The sequence below is a fragment of the Aotus nancymaae genome, unplaced genomic scaffold, assembly GCF_030222135.1.
Source record: "Aotus nancymaae isolate 86718 unplaced genomic scaffold, 86718_ANA_hifiasm-v0.15.2.pri h1tg000057l, whole genome shotgun sequence".
NCBI classification, from domain to species: domain Eukaryota; kingdom Metazoa; phylum Chordata; class Mammalia; order Primates; family Aotidae; genus Aotus; species Aotus nancymaae.
In genome coordinates, this window is record NW_026988471.1 from 3,097,183 (window position 1) to 3,123,231 (window position 26,049).

At 46.7% G+C, this 26,049-nt stretch overlaps 1 protein-coding gene across 2 annotated transcripts in view; it reads left to right on the top strand.

Moving 5' to 3' along the window:
- The window catches only part of DCDC2C (doublecortin domain containing 2C), a 146,072-nt gene that overhangs the window by 67,489 nt on the left and 52,534 nt on the right, over positions 1-26,049 (top strand). For both annotated transcript variants that reach the window (XM_064363825.1, XM_064363826.1), the window contains 3 exons: positions 8,088-8,214; positions 11,178-11,278; positions 20,062-20,130. In XM_064363825.1, the coding sequence (XP_064219895.1) occupies positions 8,088-8,214; positions 11,178-11,278; positions 20,062-20,130 (297 nt within the window). The remainder of the gene's footprint in view (positions 1-8,087; positions 8,215-11,177; positions 11,279-20,061; positions 20,131-26,049) is intronic.

Genomic DNA, 26,049 nt, shown 5'->3' on the forward strand with positions numbered 1-26,049 from the left:
ATTCTACTATAAAGACACATGCACACATATGTTTATTGCAGCACTATTTCTAATAGCAAAGACTTGTAACCAACCAAAATGCCCATCAATGATAGACTGGATAAAGAAAATGTGGCACATATACACCATGGAATACTCTGCAGTCATAAAAAAAATGAGTTCATGTCCTTTGCAGGGACATGGATGATGATTCTCAGCAAACTAACACAGGAACAGAAAACCAAACACCACATGTTCTCACTTATAAGTGGGAGTTGAACAATGAGAACACGTGGACAGAGGGAGGGGAACACCACACACCGGGGCCTGTTGGTGGGTGCAGGGAAAGGGGAGGGAGAGCATTAGGACAAATACCTAATGCATGCAGGGCTTAAAACCTAGATGATGGGTTGATAGGTGCAGCAGACCACCATGGCACACGTATACCTATGTTGAATGTTGTGCATTTGTGTGACAAGTTGCTTAGGTCTACTTTAATTTCCTAGAAGTTCTATTTTCTACTTACTGAAAAAGCCCTTCTAGAACCATTTAGACATCCATTTTTATGACAAAGCATGGTTGTACTTAAAGAAAAATGAGAATATAACAGAAACAAATCACCTGAATACCCCCAAGATTTTACATCCATAGTCTGACTCTTCTGAGCTACTTTTTGACTGTGAGTCAAAGGCGTCGGTAATTTTGCACATTCAGCACATGTATCCCAGAACTTAAAGTAAAATTAAAAAAAAGCCCATTTCTCAAGAAAATGGCAAAAAAAACATGAGTGCAGTTTTACTCATTAGCGCATCTGAAATGTACTTTGAAAATAGCCTGCATGATTCTGTTGGTTCATTCACTTACTGCTTGATTCAAATACTTGAGCACTGGAAAATATGTCATTATGAGTCTGCTGGTGTCCTGGTCGGCACAATTAACTGGAGCTTTTGGTCCAATGAAAGTAATTGAATGAAGCTACTCTTATTTTATTATGTAGCATTCAGTTTTACAGGAACTGCATTTACTGTGATTTTAATAGCTATTACCTTCCAAAGAAGAAATGCTAATTTAATGAATGTTTAAAATTGCATCCACATATTAAAATGAATGTTTTATGGTGCAGGCATCTGTGAGAAATCAGTAAATGGTTAATAAGCATTGTATTGATATCACATCTGCAATCAGAACATTAATATTAAATACTTGTCTTTTAGGCATGGAGTGCAAGTGTTGGTAGTGAACAGTAATGAAAAGGAGATAAAGCATATAAATTAAAGTGGTGTGTGTGTGCGTGTGTGTGTGCGTGCATGTGTGCCTGTGTGTGCGTGCATGTGTGCCTGTGTGTGTGTGAAAATAGTTGCAGAGGCATGTGCGGTGCCGCACTGAGACCCACACTTTAATAACCTGGTCTGAACAGTAAAGTTCACTGTGAAATGAATGCTTTGGAATTGACATTTGCTGGCTAATCATGTCAAGGCTGGAGCTATATCTCACAACAGTCAAGGCCACAATTGTTGTCATCTTTTAGCAGCCTGAAGATGCAACAGCCAGGTGCAGTGTTTGCAAATCTTCCACTTTAATAAATGTTCAAAGCAGGGCTGGTTCATTGGTAGAGGTCCTTGACCCACTTGGGATGGAGCTGGGACATTCGCATGGGAACCTTTTGCCGTTGGCATTTTTCATTTCCTACCTGTGGATGGACTAACTCTGAAACAGGTTGTTACTGTCCTTCAGTTAGGCAAACTGTCTGACTTATCCCAAGTTACCCTGGGAGGCTGCCTTTTGTGTGCCTGAGCTAGACAATCTCTTACAATAGCATTAAAATAAAGCTAGATTAATTGAAATAGGCTCCAGAGAAAAATAATAGTCTTTAAAGCACCACAGAGAAATAAAACCAACATGCCTCAGGTTCATTTTCTGAAAACATTTTTAATAGGAAGAAAGATGAATGAAATTGAGAAGAGGTACCTGTCACCTTTGTAAATAGAGCTCACATTCATTTCGGAGGGGCTTGAGACTTGAGATGGAGAGAAATGTGGGTGTAAGACGTGAGGTTCATCTGTGCTTCCTTGTGAAAGCCGTGGATTCTTGCTTGATCTGTGTTTCCTTGCTGGATCAATTTTTTACTAAGTGCTGCGATAGATCCACATTCCTCTGACAATTAAAAGGCATTTGGAGTGCCATGCACTTTGTCCCAAGTACTCAGCACGTGGTCCTGCTCCTGTCCTTGGAAACTTGCAGGCCGGAAGGAGAAACAATTGTGTAAATGGAAAACTGCAAGGCATGTGGTTGTGGAAAGGGGATATTGGGGAAGGAAGCTGTGTGTATTCATTCATTCTTGCGCTGCTATAAAGAAATATCTGAGACTGGGGAATTTATAAAGAAAAGAGATTTAATTGGCTCAAGGTTCTGCAGGAAGCATGGCAGTAGCATCTGCTTAGCTCCTGGGGAGGCTCCAGGGAGCTTCCAGTCATGGCAGAAGGCGAAAGAGAAGTAGACCTCTCACATGGCAAAAATAGGAGCAAGAGAGGCAGTGGGGGGTAGGGGGAGGTACCACATGCTTAACCTGATCTCGTGAGAACTCGCTCACTGCCGTGAGGACAACACCAAGCCATCAGAGATCCACCCACATGACCCAAACCCTCCCACCGGGCCCCACCTGCAAGGATGAGGATCACAATTCAACATGGGATTTGGGTGGGGACAAACATCCAAACGATATCAGTGTAGGAACAAGACAACCTTTGAGTTGGGTCTAGGAGAATGTATGGGAGAGTTCTCCAGGTGACTGAGAGAAGGCAGATGTTCTGGAGAGAGTAGGGCTTTGGGGGAGCTGACAAGCTGGAGAACAGCAAGTGTGTGTGAGGCTACCTGGGATGGGGATAGGGAGGCAGCCTGGGGTGGGTGAAGGCCTGAGTGCTGGCGGAGGGTGGCAGGAGTTTGGACTTATTCGGGGGATGGGGACCTTGAGTGCTTGGGGTATGTCTGTACACTACCCACTCTTTCGCCTGAGAGAGCCCCTCCACAACCCTCCCCTGGACCACCATTGATGCCCAACTGCTGCTCATGTGGTCAGAGTTAAGTTTCACCCCTCCATTCACTCACAGAGGTTCATTCTGGCATTTGCTCTGCCAGCTGCCAGCCTGGCTCAGAGATCCCTCCCCGTCTCAAGTGTTGTGGTCCCCAGCACAACCCCAGGAGGCAGGCACCGTCTCCATTCTATCGCACCTCAGAGGGACCTGAGACCACACAGCTGACATGGCGCACCGAGACCCAGCGCTGGTGAGGGGGGCTTGGGATGTCACCCAGCTCGGGAGCGCCCGCTGCTGGCCAGGCACCTAGAATGGTCATGGACTTTTCTAAAAGGGAGATTTAATTAGTGCCGTAACTGAAGGCTCCTTGCCCTCGACCTTGGCTCATACCCAGGGTTTTGTGTCCTTGTCCAGTTCTGTGTCACCAGTGCAAGAGCACCCACCAAGGTGGCTCTAGTCCCACCATGCTGCACAGGGTCTCTGGTCTCACAGCCCTCTGCTCTTACCAGTTTTCTTCGCTCTCCCTGGAATACGTGTCCCACTGTTGACTATTCCCATTGTCTGACTCTAAGCACCATTTTCTCTGTAAAGCCGTTTTTGGGCCCATTCCACCTTCCTTCACAGCCCACCCTTTAGAATGGACTCTGCTCTTTTGGGCTGGACACGAGACCAAGTGAGGCACTCGCACTTGGGGTTACCTGTGTGTTTCTCTCTGCTGTGCTCTCCAGGGTAGAACCGTGCCCTTTAGTTGTGTATTTCCAGCTGGATACCTTGTAGACACTCAGTAGGTGATTACTGGCGGAATGAATGAATTCACCCACCAGAGCTGCTCAGTGACCGTTGAGGATGCTACTGCTCAGATACAAGAAAAATGGAAGAAGATCTGAATCCTGCTTTATTACAACCTTTGCAAATGTTTAGTCTATTAGCATGATAGTTTACACGAACAGACTAAATTATAATTGTAATGTTACCAGAGGAGGTATCGACTTCAGCAGTTATTGTTACTTACCTCTGTTATATGCAACTAGGAAGATATAGTCTCTGCTTTCCTCTGACCCAAGTATTGTGAACTGCTTTGAGACTTCATGTTTAAAAGACAGAGAGTTTAAGTTGAGCAAAATTAAGAAAAGTAAGTGTAATACTAGGATTGTGTGTGATTCAGTTTGTAAGATCCTCATGTCGTGTTTGGGGGTTAGATGATATTTTCTCTTTTCCATGGAATTAAAATTTTGTTGCTTTTAGTGACTTTTCCAATTTATATTGTAATTTGGGCTGTTTAAGAAGTCAAGATCTTCCACTTAAGTGAGATCCATCGACAAGCTTTATATTCTGAAGGTTGACTGGGACAGACTCAGGCTTGGGCCAAAGTTTAGGGCAGAGAAGTTTGGGAGGGAAGAGCATATTTGCATGTCCTACTGATGGCATTAGCTGGAAAGGACAGTGGTGTTGCTTTGTGCTCTGAATGCATGGTCCACATCACCAGTGAAGGGTAGACAGACATCCTGAGTCCAAGATGTGACACCTGAGAGGGTGTCCAGTGAGGGATGCGTCACTGTCATCTAATCAGGCAGAAACAGCAGACACAGCCCAGTATGATTTGGCTGTGTCCCCACCCAAATCTCATCTTGAATTTAGCTTCCATAATCCCCACATGTCTTGGGAGGGGCCTGGTGGGAGGTAAGTGAATCATGGGGATGGGTTTTTCCCATGCTGTGCTTGTGATAGTGAGTAGGTCTCATGAGATCTGATGGTTGTCTAAAGGACAGTTCTCTTGCACACACTCTCTTGCCTGCCACCATGTAAGATGTGCCTTTGCTCCTCCTTTACCTTCCACCATGATTGTGAGGCCTCCCCAGACATGTGGAAATGTGAGTTCATGAAACCTCTTTTTCTTCATAAATTACCCAGTCTCTGGTATTTCTCCATAGCTGTATGAAAAAGGACTAACACACAGCCAACTCTAGATCTTTCTATAAAACAATGCAAGACAGGCCTATATTCTTCAAAGATGCCAAGATCATAAGAGACAAAGTCTGAGGAGCTGTTCTAGATGAACGGAGACTTAGGAGGCCTGGCATCTAAATGTGATTTGAATCCTGGACGGATCTTTTCTTGAGTGAAAAATGCTATAAAGCACATTTTTGGGGCAATTACAAAATTGAAATATGGATGGTAGGTTAGATGAAAACACTACATCAGGTGAATATCCTGAATTTGGTAATTGTCTGTGATCATGTAAGGGATGATGTTTCTGTTGTCAGGAAACACTCCCTGAAGTATTAAATAGATCACTTGTCTTCAGTATTAAGTACCAAAGTACTAAGAGGCAAAGGTGCATGATGTAAGACACCTTCTCCCAAATAGTTCAGAAACAATATGTATTTAATATAGACACTGGCCTGCAGAATCTGTCTCTGTCAATGCCTTGCCATTTCTTGTCTGAAGAATGTCAGGTTTTCAACTCTTCTTTCCTACTTTCTTTCCATCCTCCCGCTCAATTCCTTAAATCAGCAGAGATTTACTGAGCAACTGTTATGCTCGCTTAATTGAACACACGCACATATTGAGAGCTGACTCTGTTTAGCGCTGTGGTTAGCTATGTCCAGGTGTCCACAGGAACACTCCAAAGAGACCGGGGCTTGAGCTGGGGTGTGGAGGATGAGCTGTCATAAGAAGGTGAGGAAGGGAATTCCAGGTGGAAGGGAGCTGTGGGGGCACAGGTATGGTGCAGGGAAGGATGCTTGAACTAGGAAGGTGGGTGGATCTTGGAGCACGAAAGCCACTGTGCCAGGCTCAGGAGTTTGGCTGTCCTCCCAAGGCTGTGGCTACCCCCTTCGGGGTTTGAATGGTGGGATGTCATCAGGTGTGCTGGCATTATTCACCTGTTCGGTTAACAAATATTTACTGGGCATCCGCAATGTGCCAGGCATGGTTCTAGGCTCTGGAAATTCATTAATGGAGAAAAAACCCAACATCCTTGCCCTTGGGTGGCTTCTAGCCTTCTGTGGTGAAAGAAAAACACAACAAACATCATCAATCAATTGTCTATGGATTACATATGCTGCTGTGGGTAAAGTGTGAAGGGCAAGGGAAGTGACCGGGCACCCCTCTTGGGAGCGACAGGGCAGAGGGACTGTTGAGCCAATACTTCACAGGAGGCTGCCCCTGTGCTGCCCCTGATTTCACGGAAATGAGGTGTTTGCAAAAGCTCGCGTTGCCTGCGTGTGCTTGGATAGGTATGAGGTGAGAAATAAATAGGTGTACTGACAGGTGCCCCGTTCATCCAGTCATCCCGAAGCATCCGAAGTTGCTTTTGTTCCAGGTCAGGGTGGGGGCCCCGTGTTTCTGTCTCACTGCAGTGCCCAGCGTGGTGGGAGTGGGTCACACCGTGGGCGGTTCTTGTTTGTGGTGTGTTCTGTGTCACAACTGCTTCTGTGCCCTCGTTACCAGGGTGGGTCACGGACGCTTGTCATTGTCCTTTGAGTACTGTTCCAGAGATAATAGGACACACACACACACACACACACGGTGTCTATCTTGGAGGCCAAAGATATGGAAAATGTGTCTCAACAACCAGAGTTCAGGGAAGCTAAAAAGAATCAACTAGACTTTCAGAATCCCAATCCCCAGCCAAAATACATTTTCCATTTCCATGACCTGCTAAGATCTCATTTCTTCTACTTAAGAACTTAATTTCAACTCATAGGAAAACCCTTTAAAATAGGGAGAAACATTTTGTGTGGTCACATGTACAAAGTTGGAGGGCTATTTTCATATGTTAATTTCCACAAAGATAAAAAACCTGGTAGTTTGCATCATATGCAATATATTAATGGTACGAAGCAGGTGTTTTTAGTTTGACATTTCTTTTTTTTTTTTTTTTTTTTTTTTAAGACAGCGTTTCACCATGTTGGTCAGGCTGGTCTTGAACTCCTGACCTCAGGTGATCCGCCCACCTTGGCCTCCAAAGTGCTTGGATTACAGGCGTGAGCCACCATGCCCGGCCAGTTTGACATTTCTTAACTGACATAGAGAGCTCGGGAGAAATACCTATTTATACACTTCAGCCTCCATTCACTTCCAAATACTTGAGAAAAGATAAAAAAAAAAAAAAAAAAAGAAAACCTAAAAACGACAGTTAGTGTTATAAAGATAGTTCATGGGATAGAATTGGAATGGTGCTAAGGGAATCGCAGGCGTCCTGACTTAGTTCGACTTAGGATTTTTGGCTGTGTGATGGTGTGAAAGCCTCACGCATTCAGTAGAAAGCCGTAGGCTACTCTCTTGGAACACCAGGCAGTGACGGCCACGGCTCCCTGTCAGCCCCGTGCCCTCTGCGGTGGACGGCGATGGCAGATGAGCTTTGCCGCCTCCAGGCCAATGTAAATGTTCCGAGCAGGTTTAAGGTAGGGCTGCACCGTGGTGTGCAGTCGGCTACGTGTGTTAAATGCATTTTCCACTGAAGACACTGGACGCGTTCATCAGGATGTGACCACATCCTCATCTGAGGTGCAGGTATCTGCATATCGTCTCACTGTGTGTTCTAGTCGTGCTTTGTTGTTATTGTTTGCAGATTAAAAAACATGTGAGTTCTCCTTTATTGCAACCCCAAAGGAAACCGCCACATGGCTAATTTTCATCACAGATCCTCTCATCCTGCTCAGAGGCTCCAGCAGGAACGGCTTTGTGATGCTGGTTGAACAGCAGTTCCCATTCGGCTTTAAAGAGTGTCTCCAAAAACCAGAGGCGCCTCTTTGGCGTGCTTGTTCCCTAAAGCAAGCCCTTCTTTGGTCAGGTTTTAGGAAGGCCACCTACAGTTAGGAAGTGGAGTAACCTCTGCCTGCCAAGGTCCTGGGAGGGAGGGAGAGATTTATGTTTGCTGCTTTTCAGCAGGGAATGCAAGTGACAGAGTAGACGAGGCTGCGTTTGAAGTGAGGCTTCTTGGCGGTGCCTCCGTTTCCTCCTGCTCTTTCTCGGAGGAGCCGGTGTCTTCCTGACCACAGAGAGAGCCTGGTCGGACTCCTTGAATCCCACTCTTCCTAATGGACTTTCTCTTCTTCATTTGTCCTGTAGGTGGATTCCAAAGGAAAAGAACCTCGTAAATATGATGGCATACCCCCTAAAACCCAGGATTCTGTTTATCATGCCAAGGAAGAAAAGAAGAACACATTGGTAGAACCTTTAGTCGAAAGGGGCGGAGGTGACTTGCAATTTCTTCTACTGTAGGCAGTTCGAAATGTTACCAGCCTAAGAATGTGGAATTTTTTTTTTCAGAAAAATTTTATACTCCAGAAATATTGTTTGACTTGTAACTATCTGCTTTATTAATAAAATGTTCAGCTTGTAGGTAGGTCAGTTGTGGGCAGAGCAGAAAAACAAAATTTCACTGCTGAAGGCAATGGGATTCCCTAAGTAGGGCCTCCTAGATAAATATAGTGTTTCAAATCAGTTTCCATCAGGACTGAGGATCTTCACCCTGAGGACTGATGACACAGAAGGCCACACACACAAATCTGTCTTTTGGGAGAAATATGAAGATAGAAACCACCTAGATTGTTTAGCTGTACTTTTTGAGTATAGGAGATATTTAAAAGATGGATCTTCAGAGCTGGTTTTCAAATGAGGTAATTTGGAAAGTGCTCTTACGTCTATTTCTCTGCTACCATTACTAACTCCTACTGAGCTCTCACTGGGTGCCCAGCTCTGAGCAGGCACTTTCAGGTCCTGTCTCATTTATGCGTATGTAGGATACTTAGTAACAGACGGTGAGTCGTGTGGCTGGTTATGGAGGAGGAAGCAAGGTGGTGGGAGAGGCTTTCCTGCGCGTCTCTGCAGCGGCTGAACGTTTTTGGAAGTAGTTTTTCCTAAACAGCCTTCCTCCCCACTTGGCTTCTTCTTTTCGTTTATTTTGAGATGGTATCTTGTTCTGTTGCGCAGACTGGAGTGCAGTGGCATGATCTCTGCTCACTGTGACCTGCAGCTCCCGGGTTCAAGTGATTTTTGTGCCTTAGCCTCCCAAGTAGCTGGGACTACAGGCACCTGCCAGCGCACCCAGCTATTTTTTGTATTTTTAGTAGAGACAGGATTTTGCCATGTTGCCCAGGCTGGTCTTGAACTCCTGATCCCAAGTGATCTGCCTGCCTCAGCCTCCCAAAATGCTGGGATGACAGGTGTGAGCCACCGCACTCAGCCCGCTTTGGCTGCTGTTACCTTCTAACGCCTCTCAGGTTTCTCCGCTTTGCACCCTGATGATCTCTTAGCTCCTCCTGTTGCTCCTCTCTCTACTTCTCAGCTATAAATCTGGATATCCCCTAAAGCTTCCCCCCGCTCCTTTCCCTTCCTGGCCCTTCCCACTCCGCAACGAATGCCCAGGCCACGGGGAGGCGAGGCAGGTGCATGAGTACATAGGTGGGAGAGTGGCCTACGTCCTCATACATGTAGGGTTAGGGTTACGGTTAGGGTTATGGGGTCATGAGGCTGTGAAGCAGGTGTGTGAGCATGTAGGCAGGAGATTGGACAGGCGGCTCTTAGACCAAAGCCTGCTGAACCCACTCCACTTGACATATTACTATATATCAAGAGTAATAGAAATTGATGACTGTGTATAAAATCTCTCCTTGGCAATGTACATCCCACCCCAGCAGCAGGGGCTGCCCGGCACACAGGCTTTCCATCTGGGAGGCAGCCTGGTGCTAGGATGTGGCTGTTGATCCCTGCTGTGGCCCTCACAGAGCATGTAACTGTGGGCCAATTCCTATGGATCATAGGCAGAATATGTTTGTTTGGGGATTGCCATGAGCTTTAAATATCAAATGCCTGGGACACAGTGGGTTCCCAATGAATGTCACTTCCCTGCCCCCCTCTCACCTTCCAATCTGTCACCTGCAAGAGTAGGGGCTCCTCTGGCTCAATTCAGGACTCCAGGGTCAGTTCTCCTGGGGCTGAGGGCTGGGAAGGGGGAGAAGGGCGAGAATGGACAAGGTGAGGGGTGAGGTAGGCCCAGGACTCATGGCTGAGAAATGAATGGGTCTGCATTAGAGTTTCTGGTTTTGGATGATCGTGCTTGCCAGGGGCCACAGTACTATCTTTTCGGATGTTGAAGGAACCGGCTGGCTGACTTCTTTTTCTTCTGCTCTCACCTATTGCTTCTATCAGGGTAAGAATCAACTTTTCAAGAATCTTGGAATTTTATAAGCATTTAATGCATCTAATTGTGATGCTATTAAAATGATTTCTAGCAATCCATTAAGTTAACTACCTCGCAGTGCACAACTTTAGCACCTGGTTGTTTGAACCCTGTTGTTAAATAAGAAGCAACAAAGCTGCAGTCTTCTTCCTCCTCCTCCTCCTCCTGCTCCTCTTCTTCCTCCTCCTCCTCCTCCTCCTGCTCCTCTTCCTCCTCCTCCTCCTCCTCTCTCTCTCTTTCTCGATTTCAGACGGAGTTTCACTCTTGTCCCCCAGGTTGCAGTACAATAGCGCGATCTCGGCTCACTGCAACCTCTGCCTCCCAGGTTCAAGCAGTTCTCCTGCCTCAGCCTCCCGAGTAGCTTGGATTACAGGCTCCTGCCACCGTGTCTGGCTAGTTTCTGTATTTTTAATAGAGATGGGGTTTCACCATGTTGGCCAGGCTAGTCTCGAACTCCTGACATCAAGTGATCCACCTGCCTTGGCCTCCCAAAGTGCTGGGATTACAGGCGTAAGCCAGTGCGCCCATCCAAAGCTGTATTTTCTTAAAATTTATCCTATTACTTTGCTGTCCAATGGGGTTACTTTGCATGTATTTATTTCTAACTGAATTAACTGGACACAGGCTTGTTGGACAGAGGTCTTCCCTGTATTTCATCTCATGGACTGACTACGGTGGCAGGTGGCCACAGCAATCCCATGACTTTCAGGGTCCAGGGCCTTCCTGGAGACAGAGACAAAAGCAGATGGGGCTAAAATTGAGGCCACCATGCTGAATACCTTGGCAGATGCAAACAGGAAGGGCGAGAGGGAAACGAGGTGAGGCGGACAGGGTCTGGGACCCCCGGCCAGGTGGCCTGCCTGACAGCGCAGGGAGCTCCAGGATGCCCGGCTTTGTAACTTGGGTTTGGGTCAGAAAATGTGCAGTGGACTCCAGTTTCTCCATGGGTTTGAAAAGTTTGTGTGATTTTTCCCCAGAAGGTGACGTGTATAAAGCACCAACTCCTAGCAAGGAAACCCAAGGAGCACTGGAAGTCAAAGAGTATGGCCACCTGCAGCTGGCGGTGCCTGTGGACCAGGTGGGCGTCGGGGGCCGAGGTCCTTGGGGTCTTCACTCCCTTCCGTCAGCTCCTGCCTGCCTCAGCGTCATCCTTAACCCTCTCCCTGCAAATTCTCTCTGGACGCTAGAATGTTCTGCGCTCCTCCTAGTTAGAGACTGCTCATCTCAGATCCTGTGTCAAGCATTCTCCTGTGTGCCCACCTCCCCGACAGGTTCTGCTGGAGAGACCCCTTTTAACACTTCACTGTGTGTGACCGCAAATTTGGCTTCATCATTATGTGATGCTTGTGTCTGTCCCTCACTAAGCTCCTGACTCCGTAAGGAAAGGGGCTGGCTGCCTCGCTCACCACTGGGTCCTGTACCTTGCAGAGTTCCTGGCATGGAGGAGGCCTTAGTAGTTTTTGTGGAGTGATGACTGAATAGTGGAAGAAACAGTGTGGTCCGATGGCATGGGTCTGAAGCCTCGAGTCTCTGTTTCCTTATCCACAGATGGGGATGCTGTCTCTGTGCAGGTCTGTGTGTGGCCTGTGGCCAGCGCTGGTGCGTGGTGGACGCTGGGGCACCGTTCCCTCCTCCTGGCCGCAGGGAGGAGTGGGGAGCAGCGTTCTGAGAAGGGGTGGGGTCAGGCTGGGGTTCCAGTCCAACTGTGCACCGGAGTGAGTCTCCAGTACTCGGGCAGACGGCAGATTGTGCTCGATGATCTCCCAAGACGCATGGCTTTGTCTTCACCACCCACCTAAGGCAAAGCAAGCACATTTCCAATTCTTAGTTTTTGAGTGAAGAATGTGTATTCTCTAAAAGGTCAATACTAGCATTAGAGTTCCATTTTTATTCCTCTGAAATAGATGGGTCTCCACCCTGCTCCTGTAAGCACAGAGCAGCGACTCCTGGTGGACGGGGAGCTTCCCACTCCTCTCCGGGTGGATCACTCTTACCTTTGGCACTTTGTTTTTTAACTTCTGCTGTGTTTCTTATTTTCGGGGACACATTTGAAAAATGTTGTGGACGTCATCTCAACATTCTAGCTTTCCACTTCAGCTTTTGGCATTTTGGGTACCTTTCCTGTGAGTCCTGTCGTATTTTCTAAATTCCTTGTAATATTATTTTCTCTTTTCCTCGACATGGCAAAAGTGACTAAAATATTTGATTTTCTTTGAAAAGCCAAACTAGCAGTTAAAACATTTTGTATTGCTCACTAAGGTTTTCTAGTGATGAGGAAAGCAGGACATTTTACGCTGCTGTATGCTAAATGTACCGTTGTCACTGGAACGTGGCTGTGGCTCTCCGGGTTGTAGACGGAGTGTGTCCAACACAAGTGGCGGGATCCGAGGATGGCGAGCACTGCTGTCGTAACTGCTCGCGTGTAATAAACATGTTCATAAGTTCTGGTTGCCGGCGAGTTTGAGTTCCATTGTATTTGAGGCTGTGGAGTGAATTCGGTTACCCCACACTCATGTGACGTGGGAGGACGGAAGAGGGCCCGCAGGTCCCTGGGACACTCCACCTACCAGCCGTGGAGAAGGAGGGGCTTCCAGAAAGAGTCTTCTGTGTAGCAATTCTCCATACCAGGTAGGGCGAAGTCTCAGTGAATGGAACTTTCTCACTGTCAAGTTCTGTGGCTTTGAGCGACACAGAAACAGGCTTTCAGTCATGATGGTGTCTGTGGACATGAAGACCTCCTGAGAGTGAGCTGGGTCACCCGCCCTCTCTCCGCATCCTCCATGCATGGTGTGTGTCAGAACGGGAGCAGAAAGAGCTGCTGTCAGCTGGGATGCTGGGGACAGCTGAGTGCTGGGAGGACCTTTCCTGCACAGCACACCTTGGTGGGGGGGATAATGACTCATCTTATCTCCCACCCATCAGGTCCTGACATGCAGCAGATGTTCCAAAAAGGTTTGTGAAATCTGACAGAAATTGATACGAGAAAATCCCATGTGCTTGATCAACAGAGGCAAAGCATGAAGCTCAGGCCGTGTAGACAGGGTGGTGTTGCCCAAACTGCGTTCTGCATCTTTGAAGAAGGTCCCTGTGGAAAGCACACACGGGAAGCGCCCTCTCATCTCCCTCCTTGGGGGAATCATGGTGCACATTAGTGTAGTAATTGTTTCCGAGAAATCCTAGAGTCAAAAATTGTATATGAGCTTTTGGTGAATCCTAATTATTTCCCCACGAACCTTTTCTTGCTGGGACTCTCGTGACACACAGTTTAGGCCCTGTCTGTGTGCCGTTGTCCAAGGACCTCGTTCCTTCCTGTGGAGCAGGAACATGGGATATGGTTCCTGCGATCCTCTATTCCTGGGGCGGTCATGGCCTGGGTGGGTGGTCGCATCCGAGCCGTCCCCGCCTGGACAACTGTGCACGAGGGTGGCTGCCCGGCTGCCCTGCCCGGCCCCACTCTGGCCCTGTGCTGCACGCTGGGCATGCTCTTGGCTCTGAGTCAGGGTGACTGGCATCCCCATGGACACAGGGAAGGTGCATATATCCGTGCCGTCAGAACTTTCCAGGCCATTAATGCAGGACAGTTTGGCCCTGATAGTATGCCTTTATGGTGCTGACTTCTTTAGTGACATGGAACACTGTCTCTTATTTTTGAGTAATTGGTTTTAACTTTGTGGGTTAGCCTGAGCGCCTCACACGCTATGAGTCCTGTGTCTGCAGTATTATGCTTTCTCTGGTGTAGTGGTGCTAAAAAGATAAAATATTATCAAATGTAATATCCCGACTAGTACATGTATGAATTCGGAGTCAAGCCTTCTAGATAGAACAAGGGAACCTCAAGAATGCAGAGTCCTCTAAATTCCAGGCCGTAGCTTCGTGGTCGGTGACACTAACTGCACAGCATCCTGCATCGAGCGTCCCTGGACAGAATGTCAATGTGGGAGGACGCTTCGGTTTTCCTGTGGCAACTTTGGTATCTGTTACTAAACTCTCATCGTCAGGTTTGGATACATGAAGGATGTGGCCTGTCCTTGGCCCCTGCAGAGGGAGGGGCCTCATTATCTTTATGATTTGTGATGATAAGTAAGACTTTGACTCCGCAGCCCCCTTTCCTGTCACCTATCCTTTATTCCAGTGTCTAGGAACTTCTCCCAGTACTTGTAAGTCATTTCTGGAACATCTCATAGCTGTGCGGGGAGGACAGAGTGGAGCCTGGCCTCACCGAGTGTGGGCAGGGAGGGTCGGAGGCTCAGCTGGGAAGCCAGGTCGCCGGGGGTGTTGGGCGTTGGTCTTCCTGACAGTGCAAGATGACTGTTCATTGTGCATTTTGACCTGTACTTGGATTTCTAGAATGTTCCCATTTTTCTTGTCCGGCTTTCAATTGTTTTTTTATTTATTTACTCCCAGAGCAACACATACTTTTAATCATACCAGTCACTTTTCTGTCCTCCAGCTTCGGTTACTCGGGTCTCTGTCAACTGAGACAGGGATTTCTGCAGAGCCCATGGCTTACCTGCAGGTATTGGGAGGTTCACACCGGCGTCCCAGGGCTCCTGGCTGTTTGGAAAGCTCATCTTGTAGCACTGACTTGACACGGAGACCGTCACAGAACTCTGTGAATGCCCATCTGTGGCTCATGAGAGAATCAAGATTGGGGTTCTGCGTTAGGGAAGTGGTATCTTGAGTCAATCCAATGAGCTCAGTTACCTGGGTCATAAAAGCGGGGAAGCTTCAGAGTCACGGAAACTCATTTTTCCTGAACCAAGTGGTTGTGAAGAGGATGGAAGGCTTAGCTTGTGGGAGCTGGAATGGGAGCAAGAGGGAGAGGGTGGGGGGTGGAAGCTCTGGGGCGTGGCCGGCTGTCAGAGGGCGATTCACTGGTGGTGTGGCTTGGATAATCGCCCATCTTTAACGACACTTTTTTTCCCCTCCTAGGATGCATTCCCTCCTTCCTTGAGTTTTTATTTTTAAGAAATTATAATTTATTTTCAAACTTTTGTTTCTCTTTGGTTATACAGCAGGTAGTGTATCCCCTTGGCATCCACCCCTCCCACCATTTCCATCAGCGGAGGAGTTTGGAGATGGATACGGGTGCCTGCCTGTGTGCCTGCTGCCTCATTCTCAGAGCGCGGTGAAGTTTTACACTAACGTCTCAAGTCATGTTACCCCAATGTTAAGGAACACATTTTTGCAGTTACAATCCATGCAAAAAATGGCACCCAGGTGTTAAAACATGAATGTTGAAATTCTAATTTAAGTTCCACATTTTTACAAAAGCAATGTCTTCTGCAAGTGATAAGATTATATTTATTTTTGTAACTACTTTAAGAAGGTGGGGAAATGTGTATAATCAGAAGCCCTGCCGAGCCCAGGACACTCACCTGCGATTCCTTTCTTGGGGAAATCGTCTAGAATTTGCTCTGAACATGGCCAATTCCATGTTAGTAGAGCAGTCTGCTTCATCATTCCCCAGGTGGCAAGTAGGCTGTGTGAACCCCAGGTCTCCAGCTGAGGCGTGAGAAGCAGGGTTTGACTGAAATCACAAAAGATCGGGTCCATTTCTACTCTTCTAAAATTCGGTTATTTTTAGAGAGTCTCAAAGAGTCGGTGCAAAAGGAGAGTATCTTTCCTTGGATTCTCAAATAGCAACTAGGGCAGTGCCCCCTGCACTGTGCCTCCCGGGGGTGGGATGCATTTCCCTCCGGAGAAAGAGATAAGAATAAGTCGCCAACCAAAGTGAAACCAACATAATTGGGACTAATTAGGAGAAGGTCAATCTAAACTTGGGTAATCTGTGAATTGTCTAATTAGAAAAAACCTAATGAAGCTTTAAAGCTTTGGCACTTTTAGGTGTGTAGAGTAACTCAGATGGAGGCCACCTGGCTCCTTGGGGCACTGGCTTTAATGAATAAATTAAAAGTATAATTAGCTACTATATCTGTATGGATGCTTTGGCTATAAAGAATGGGAAACTTGAAAAGAAGTGGCTTAACAATCAGGAACATTTATCAGGCCACAGAACAGAAGGACTCAAGCCTTCTGTGTGGGAGGGGCTCTGGGGTTGGTCCCCTTGAGCCTCGGGGAGTAGCTGGACACCCTGTTCTTCCACCGCCTCCCTCCGTGCCTTTACCTTTGGCCTTGGGGTTGTCTCCTCATGATCTCAGCAGTCTCTGCGGGCACACTGAGACATGTGAAATCTGGGGAGAGTGGAGAGACCACATCGTTTAAACAGGGAGGAAAGGCTTTCCCAGGGACCCCTCTGAAAGTTTGGTCCCTAGCCAGGGAGAGGCGATTGACCTCTGGTGGTTTACAGGAATCAACTTTTACCTCTCATGTCTGGAAAGGAGACCAGTCGCCCTGGATTTTTTTTTTTTTTTTTTTTTTTGAGATGGAGTTTTGCTCTTGTTGCCCAGACTGGAGTACAGTGGTGCAATCTCAGCTCACTGCAACATCTGCCTCCTGGGTTCAAGCGATTCTCCTGTCTCAGACTACCAAGTAGCTGGGATTGTAGGCATGCGCCATCACGGCCAGCTAATTTTTGTAATTGGTAGAGATGGGGTTTCACCATGTTAGTCAGGCTGGTCTTGAACTCCTGACCTCAGGTGATCCCCCTGCCTCTGACTCCCAAAGTGCTGGGATTACAGGCTTAAGCCACTGCTCCTGGCCGAATTTTTTTTTTAAGTGAGGAACAAGGTGACGGTGGCTGTGAGCCAAGCAGCTGTTAGTGTCTGTACAGGATGTTTAATCTGTGCCATCTGCCCCTTCTTCATCATAGAAGGAGAGGTCCATCCTTTCCTACCCATATCTCCCCTCCTCCCAGACGCTGGACCCCGTCCCGCTCAGAGCCTCTCAGGAGCTGCGTGTCATCAGCGGCTTAATATTTCTCTTTCTCCTTGGTGTCTTCAGCTTCTCCCATGCCAAGTCCTTCTGGCTGGCATGTGAGCACGCCGAAAGCACTCTTGGTATGAATAAAAATGACTTTCCCTGGTCTCAGTCCTCTTGGAGCGCGTCTCTCTCCGCTCTTGCACGGAGCCGGTCTGCGGGGAGTGGCGTCTCCTCTCTTTCTCCATTTTCTCCCCTCTTCTTCTGCCTGTAGTGGCACAAAGCAGCTTTTCTGCTCCATGCCACCAAACCCAACACATTCCTCAGTTCTCGTCGCACATTGGCACTCCTGGCCACTCTCTTTTAATGTTCTCTTCCTTTGGCAAGAGCATCTTCTTGACTTCCTTTCTCTCCGGCCACTCGTTGTCCTTCTTCTCTTAGGCTTCTGATCATCTCGCTGGCCATCAGGTGCTGGTGTTCAGCAAGGATGAGGGCTGGGGCATCTTTCCCTCTCACTCTGGACGTCCTCTCTATGCTAGAAAATTCTGTATCGCCATGGCGTCAGTGTCTGTGACCTCCAGGAACATATGCACCTCTGCCGAATTAACGTCTCCCGTGATGTCCTAAGACACTGAAGCTCAGCAGAGGGACAATGCAACCACGATCTCCTTCCCCTGTCCTCAGACCTTCTTCTTGTCCTGTCTCTGTGTGAACGACACCCAATCCACTCAGCAAGACAAAGAGAAAAGAGGTATTTCTGAGACTGACCTCTTCAACCCTTCCGTATTCAGATCTTGGGCTCTGTCACTTTCACCTCCTAAACGTGTCTGGAATCTCTGCACCCCTCTCTGCCTGTGTTACCATCGCTCTGGCCCCACCTAGCTTCCTCTCTTGGTTAGATCACTGCTGTCACTCCTGCTTTGCACGCACTGACCCCCAGCAACTCTGAAGCTCAGCGTTTCTTCCTGCAACAGGGCACATGCTGTTCCACGCGCCAGGCATGGTTTTTCCTTCTGTTTTTGTATATTAACATTGTTTCATCCTTCAGATTTTACCTTAATAGTCCATTACTATTAAATGGTGGTCTCCCATATTTGTTAAATACTATTGTATTTTCTTTCTGTTCCATGTACCTCTCTTTGTAGCGCCTGTCACAGTTGTTTTGTTGTGTGACTGTTTAATTGATATCTGTCTTCCCTAAAAGACTCTCACCTTCTTGAGGGCCATGTTTGTTAGTACTCACAATCACTTGTGTCTTCTGGCACTGTGGTATTCACTACAGCACGTCTCCTCGATATCCTTGCTGAATAAATGAATGAATCAGTGATTGACATCACATAGATTATTCTTTAAAATAACATGTTTTTGATTGACATTATATTGATTATTCTTTAAAATAACATGTTTTTGATTCACATTATATTGTTTCTTAAAATAACATGTTTTAGAAAAGCTTTTTTTTAATTGCATTTTAGGCTTTGGGGTACATGTGAAGGACATGCAAGATTGTTGCATAGGTACACACATGGCAGTGTGATTTGCTGCCTTCCTCCCCTTCACCTATTTCTGGCATTTCTTCCCATGCTATCTCTCCCCAACTCCCTACCCCCCACTGTCCCTCCCCTATTTCCCCCCAACAGACCGCAGTGTATAGTGCTCTCCTTCCTGTGTCCATGTGTTCTCATTGTTCAACACCCACCTATGAGTGAGAACATGTGGTGTTTGATTTTCTATTCTTGTGTCAGTTTACTGAGAATGATGGTTTCCAGGTTCATCCATGTCCCTACAAAGGACACGAACTCATCGTTTTTGATGGCTGCATAGTATTCCATGGTGTATATGTGCCACATTTTCCCTGTCCAGTCTATCATCGATGGGCATATGGGTTGGTTCCAGGTCTTTGCTATTGTAAACAGTGCTGCAATGAACATTCATGTGCATAGAAAGCTTATTTTTTACGTGGTTTGAGCACTCCCCATAGAGTTTTATTTATTGCGACTGCTTTTTTACATAAGCTATGGGAAGATAGTGCTCATACAGGCTTGGTCTGAATTTTCAGAAGGTTTGAGGTCTGGGCCGATGGGACTGGCCACACTGAAGACAGACCTGCACGTTTGCCTCGCCGCGGAACTCTGTCCTTGCACATTCAAGATCAGCTGGCCGGAGTCGTTGGGTCTTTATGGCTCATTATTAACGACAGTTCTTTTGCTGTGTCACGCGGTGAGAGTGCACTTCTCTACCCACTTCGACTCAGGGTGGCCATGCCACCTGCCTTCCCTGGTGACGGGTGAGTGGTCCCAGGCAGGGGCATGAAGAGCCAGTGTGTGATTGCCACACTGCATCTTCTCTTCCTTTGCAATCAGGAAGCGTCGGGGCCTCCATCGGTGGGTTTCCTGAGTGACTGTGGGGCCAGGACAATCCCGGCCAGCTGTGGCGGCGTGCAGCACGCATACTTGGTTCGCTTGTTCTTGCAGCCTCATCAGCCTGTCCTGACAGCTACAGAAATATAAAGGAAGTTGGTCCTGGAGAGTCTTTTCTTTGGCCACCGAACCACCTGCTTCTCCCCAGGAGCAGAGAGAGGCTCCAGGACACAGATTGGGACAGATCCTTGTCTTCTGCCAGTGTGCCATGAAAACTAGGAATAACCGTGGCGAGTGAGAACCCACTGCTGTGTGAGGAGTGAGGTCAGGCAGGCTGTGGAGGCACCTGCTGACCGGGGAGCAGAGGGCCCTGGGCAGGGTCCTCACGGTGCCCCGAGAGTTACAAAAGCGCCTGCTGACCAGATCCTCTGGAGCAAACTTACCACTCCTTATAAGAAAGATGTTTCTCCAGCAGTTTTACCAAGCAGGTTGGCACTTTGCTGGTGGAACCAAAGGCAAAAATGCAGAGCGGACGCCATTCTGTATTTGGAGAAACTGCAGTGACTTCCCCGGCTCTACCCATAGCAGTGGTTTAGAAGGTCGCCCTGTTTCACGTGCTCTCTGATCTTTTAAAGGAGTTCGACATAAGTAGTTGATAAAGTGTGCTGTGTTTTCTCCCCAGAGACCAGCTGAGATAGTTAAAGAAGATGAAGAGATACATGAGAACACCCCCGATTTTGAGGGCGACAAGGTGAGTTCATTTTGTTTTGTTTTAATGGCCTGGATCTAAGGCACCTAACACATTGCACAGAGCTCATGTGTGGTGGTGAAAGGATCCAGGATCACAGGTCGGTTCTAAAGCACCAACCAGCACAGAATTGGAAGCGAGTGCATTTCTAAGACAGGCCGTGGCCAAGGTCAGGTTTCCTGTGTGCCAGACAATTACGTGAGTCATTTTAATCGCATCTATACTGTCCTAATTACTTTCCACTGTACCTCTAGTTACAAACCTAAAAACTTTTTCCCAGAAAGTTTCAAGATAGTACTTTTAGTAGGGAACGTCAGGGAAGGTGAAGGAAGGCAGCAGTGTGCAGGTGGCTGTGTGCTGGGGGCATCCGGGGTGCTGGCTTGTGTGGTTCGAGGTGCAGTGTCAGTAGCCGGTCCCGCTGGCCAGCGCGAGGGTGAGGGCTTGCGGTGCACGTGCGCAGATGGCAGCGGGAACCAGCGCGGGATGCTTGGCTTGCTCTTCTTCCTATCTGGGTGTCCTGGAAACTTCCTCCACCCAGGGAGCATGTGTCTGTAGTCCTTTATGAGATTCTGCAACTCATCGTCCACATAAAATATGTATATTGGAAAAACAGAATTTATTTTAAATACACATTTTTTAGCTAAGAAGTAGACTTTGAGGACCTTGTTTTCAGAATTCTGTCTCTGGATCTTTATTTTTGTTTCAAGGTAGCCTCTTGAGATGGAGTCTTGCTCTGTAGCCCAGGCTGGAGTACAGTGGTGCAATCTCGATCTCAGCTCACTACAACCTCTGCCTCCCTGGTCCCGATTCAAGTAGTTCTCCTACCTCAGCCTTCTTAGTAGGTGGGATTATAGGCACGAGCCACCATGCCCAGCTAATTTCTGTATTTTTTAGTAGAGACGGGGTTTCACATGTTGGTCAGTCTGATCTTGAATTCCTGACCTCGTGATCCAAAAGTTTGGCCACAGGCAGGAAGCTGTGTAAATTGATAATTGCACAGGAGGCCGTGTCATGAGCTCCTGGATTCATGAAGTCTGGGAGGTGCAGTCTGAGTCTATTCTCCGGGGCTGGAAACAGGTGGGGACACTCGCAGCCCTGCCAGGAGTTGCTTTTTTTTTGGTCTTAAACTTGCCCTGCAGCTTCCTGGCTGCCACCTCGAAGAAAGGGGAGGAGTGACCCCCAGGGAGCTTGTGAGAAGGTGTTGGAGCCACGCAGGTCACCCCCGGTGCTTGACACAACTTGGAAAAGGGTGGTTGTTGGAAGGGATATGGGTCCTCAGGAAGTTAGTTCAGGTTTTAGAAAACACCAAGGCAGCTTCTGATCTAAAACAATGATAATACACTTGTAAGACAGCTCATTCTTCCTTCCTTGTATTCCTGGATAGTTTTGGAAAGGTGTCCTGTCTGTATCTGGATGAGTAGGGAAGACTGTCAGATGAAGAGCAAAGACAGCTTTTCCTTTCTCTGGTGATGGAGGGCAAGGCTGCGTTCGGAGAGCAGGAGTGAGTGCAGACGTTTGTCTCAGAGCATTAGGCTAAGAAGGGCAACAGGCTACTTGCTCACCTTGGTCACCCTCGAGGAGAGGGTGCTATCATGTGAATGGCATATTTCAGTAGTGATATAACGCAGGCCTTCTGACTGCAGTGAGTTTATGCTGCCTGCTGAAGACCCTGTGCACACTGGCGGTGGAATTTGTCATCTATGCCTAACTGACTTGTTATGGAAATCTACTCAGGATGCATATTAGTGACCTGATAACAGCCAGTAGCAGATTTAATTTCTTAGAGTGAATCAAAATGTCTTTCCAGCAAATCACTGGAATCCAGTGGCAAACCCAAGCATCTAGTCCTTAGGAATCTGGGCTAAGGACCTAAGCTGCTGGGGAAAACGTGCTGGGGACAGCCATACCGTGGTTCTCTTGCCTGAGCCTTAGTGACAGGAGATGGGACCGGGAGGGCTGAGGAGCAAACGGAGGCATCCCGAGTGTCACGGGCACCAGGCACGGCGCCGACGTTCCCACATGCCTGGCCTGTCTCTACCGCACACTCGCTCTTTAAGGAAGGCAGAGTAAACAAGATTAAAAACAATGAGATGGGGAGATTAGGTAGCTTGTCGGTGTCACACAGAAGGTGATGGGGCTTGGAATTGAACCCCGTTTTGAGCGATTCCAAAGGCTGTGTTTTCCGCTTCCTGTGAACCATGCTGGTTATATATCACTTCCCAGAAGAGGTATTTTCTGTCTCAGGCGTCACACTGTGTCCCTTGTAGATACCATTCTTCACTGGTGGTGTGTACTGCTTCCAGGCGGGCAAGATGGCTCAAGCATCTTAGTTCTAAAAGCTCCATCTTTGCTTCTAGCATGACTGAAACAAAACTTTGTTGCTGTGAAGCGACCCATGGGGTTGAGGGTAATTGGCTTTAAAATTTGGCCCATGTTTTTGAGGGCTCAAGGAGAGCAAGCATTTTATATGCGTTGTAATAGCTGCAGTAACAATTAAAAAGAAGCAGGACTCAATTAGCCCTTGCTGGCCGGTAGCCGCAGTGAGCTACCCCTGCTCTCAGTGACCTGTAGTTCACTTGGCATTTCGTTTGTACATTCATTTGACAAATTGATCACATGACATTTATTTGATATTGATTATATTAAAATTTTTAGGCTTATGGTTGCCAGCTTGACCTCCTCAAAGACAGAGATTGTGCCCTATGATCTCATGTGTCATTCAGTGTCTTATATATAGTAGGTGTTTAATAAATATTTGCAGATTTGCTTTCAGTCGCCTATAATGAAGTTACTTAAATATATAATCCTGGAGTAAAATGCTAATTACCTTGCAAAGTTGTAAGAAGACATATTATAAACGTTATTTATAAATGTATATTGTTCAGGCACAGTGGCTCATGTCTGTAATCCTAGCAATTTGGGGAGCTAAGGCGGGAGGATCGCTTGAGGCCAGGAGTTTGGGACCAGCCTGGTAAACATAGTGAGACCCTGTTTCTACAAAAAGTTGTGAAATTAAAAAAGTAGCCAGGTGCAGTGCTGTGCACCTGTAGTCCCAGCTCCTTGGGAGGCTGAGGTGAGAGGATTGCTTGAGCCCAGGAGGTCACGGCTGCAGTGAGCTACAATGGTGCCACTCCACTCCAGCCTGAGTGACAGAGCAAGACCATGTGTAGAGAAAAAAACAACCACTATATATAGAAAATATTTCTGATGTTTGATCACAAAGGTGTTATTTTTGTGGTAAAAATACACATGGTTTTTGAGGTGCCATATAAAGACAATTTGCCATTGAGCCATTTTCAACGTGCAGTTGAGTGGCATTAATCACGGTCTCTGTGTTGCACAGTCACGGCCACTGTCTGTTTCCAACACCTTTTCATCTCCCCGCACCGAAACTCTGTGCCAACTCCCCGTTCCTTGCTTTGCCTTGCCCCAACTGTGTTGTCATTTGAAGCACGTAAAAACAATCCCAGCTCGAAGGAGCTATTCAGATGCAAGTGTTATGATGGGATCCGCCCCACGCCGCAGCCAGGGTGCATTTATTTTATAATTGTGTATGTCAGTAGCATAGGAGTGGGAGCAATTGAAATCAAGAGCAAAAATAGAACTGTGCTTTTAGATGACACTTCGTCATCCTCAGAATACGTTAAACATGTTAATTATACGGTCATGACAATTCTGACCATATTGGGCACTGTAATAATATTTTTCATTCTTAAAAATGGAATGTTAACATTAATTTGCAAAGCTCTCCTGTGAGATAATAAAGATGAAGTGTGTACATTTTCCTTTTACCTGTTTGAAACTGTGTTCATTGCCCGCAATTTTAATTACATCGGGTGCTTGAGAACTGTCTCAATCAGGGTAGACTGGAATTTTCTCCAGTTCTCAGTGCTTGATTTGTTTGGACTCATTGATTTTAAAATGTCTTATGTGCAAACAGCACTTTTTAATTTATGCTACCTGCGAAGTTTGTCAAGCAATTTGTTAAGATTTTGAAAAGGTTCGATCCCTTTCCAAAGCAAGATGGAAAGTATGAATGAAAATGCTGAAAAATGTACCCACAGGCCGCATATGTAGGGCTCTCCAAGGATGGCATGAGTTTCTTCTCCTTGGAAGTCCCTCCGTGTGGTCGGTAGCCAGCTCTGCAGGGATGCTTTAGAGGAGGGTTATGCATAGGAGCGGTCAGGTATTGTGTGACTCAGTTTTTTTTCTGATTCTCAATTGTCAACCTTTTAATAGTATTTAGGTGTTTCCTACTTTTGAAAAGCCCATATAAAAATTTCATGGGCAATTTTGTGTATTCAATAAAGAGACTGAGGGAGCGGAAGAGGGAGAGGGAGAGGGAGGTTGGCTACGATTTGGGGGTGGTGATTTTCTCCTCCTCCAAGAGCGTGCTGTGCACGTTGTAGCCTCTCCGGTGCTATGCCCCTGCCTTTCCAGCTCTCACCCGCTGCCAGCGCTCTCTGCAGATGCCAGCCTCCTCCTTAAGGCTCTCTGGATCCTTCTGCCCCAGGGAGCATCTCTTCCTCCACTCACTCTCCACAGGATTTTCTTTGTCCTTCCTGTGCTGTCCAAAGCACACTTTGGCTTTACTTAAAGCTGTTTGTGTACGTCTACTGTCTCCTCTGAGTGATTTACATTTTTTGAAGGAAGAGTCTTGACTTAATTCATTTTGGTGTCATCTTTAGCACCTTTCATATCACCTGGCACACAGGAGTAACTGATCTTGAGTTTGGTAAGACCCTGGAGTAACTGATCTTGAGTTTGGTAAGACTCTGGAGTAACTGATCTTGATTTTGGTAAGACCCTGGAGTAACTGATCCTGAGTTTGGTAAGACCCTGGAGTAACTGATCTTGAGTTTGGTAAGACCCTGGAGTAACTGATCTTGAGTTTGGTAAGACCCTGGAGTAACTGATCTTGAGTTTGGTAAGACCCTGGAGTAACTGATCTTGAGTTTGGTAAGACCCTGGAGTAACTGATCTTGAGTTTGGTAAGACCCTGGAGTAACTGATGATGAGTTTGGTAAGACCCTGGAGTAACTGATCTTGATTTTGGTAAGACTCTGGAGTAACTGATCCTGAGTTTGGTAAGACCCTGGAGTAACTGATCTTGAGTTTGGTAAGACCCTGGAAGATATTCGGTGGCCCATGTGCAGCACTGGAGGCAGAGGGGCCATTGCATGGCCTCTGGCCTGAGGCCAGGGTGTGGCCAACCCGGAGCTGAGCGTGGCCCCAGTAGAGGGGACTAAAGGTGAAGGTAGATATTCAGTGAGTCTCAAAAGGCTATGTCAGAGGAAGTGATTAGCCCCAAAGCCTTAGTGTTTATCTACATGAAAATCTAACTTTTCTCTTTGGAAAATGCCATAAAGCCAAAAGCTAAACAAAATAAGGAAGATAATATTTGCAGCACAAATCAGATTTTCTTGATTTACACAAGTCTCATAAATCAATAACACAAAGCCCGTTAAAAAAGAAAGACAAATAAGACAAACAGGAAATTCACAGAGAATAATACAAATTTCCGAAAGACATAAGGAAATATGTCCATGTCATTCCTAACTAAAGAAATGCAAATAATAAAAATGAGTGTTTTGTCGTTATATCAGGTTGGCGATGTCCAGTGCTTAATAAATCCAGATGAAGGATTTGTTTTACACTATCCCTCTTGCAGATAATTCAACACTATATTTTTATGTTAATACAGATGCAGAAAAGCAGCAATGTTCTTACTAGGGTTATGTATAAATCAATGCAGCCTTTTGGAAAATATTAACATATAATATAATAATATGTTTGTTATATTAATATAACAATTATTAATATATTATAATATATTAATTAATTGCTATTAATAATAGAAACAAATGTAGTGTTCATCTACAGGGCTTGATTAACTTATGCTTCACCAATAGAATGGCATAC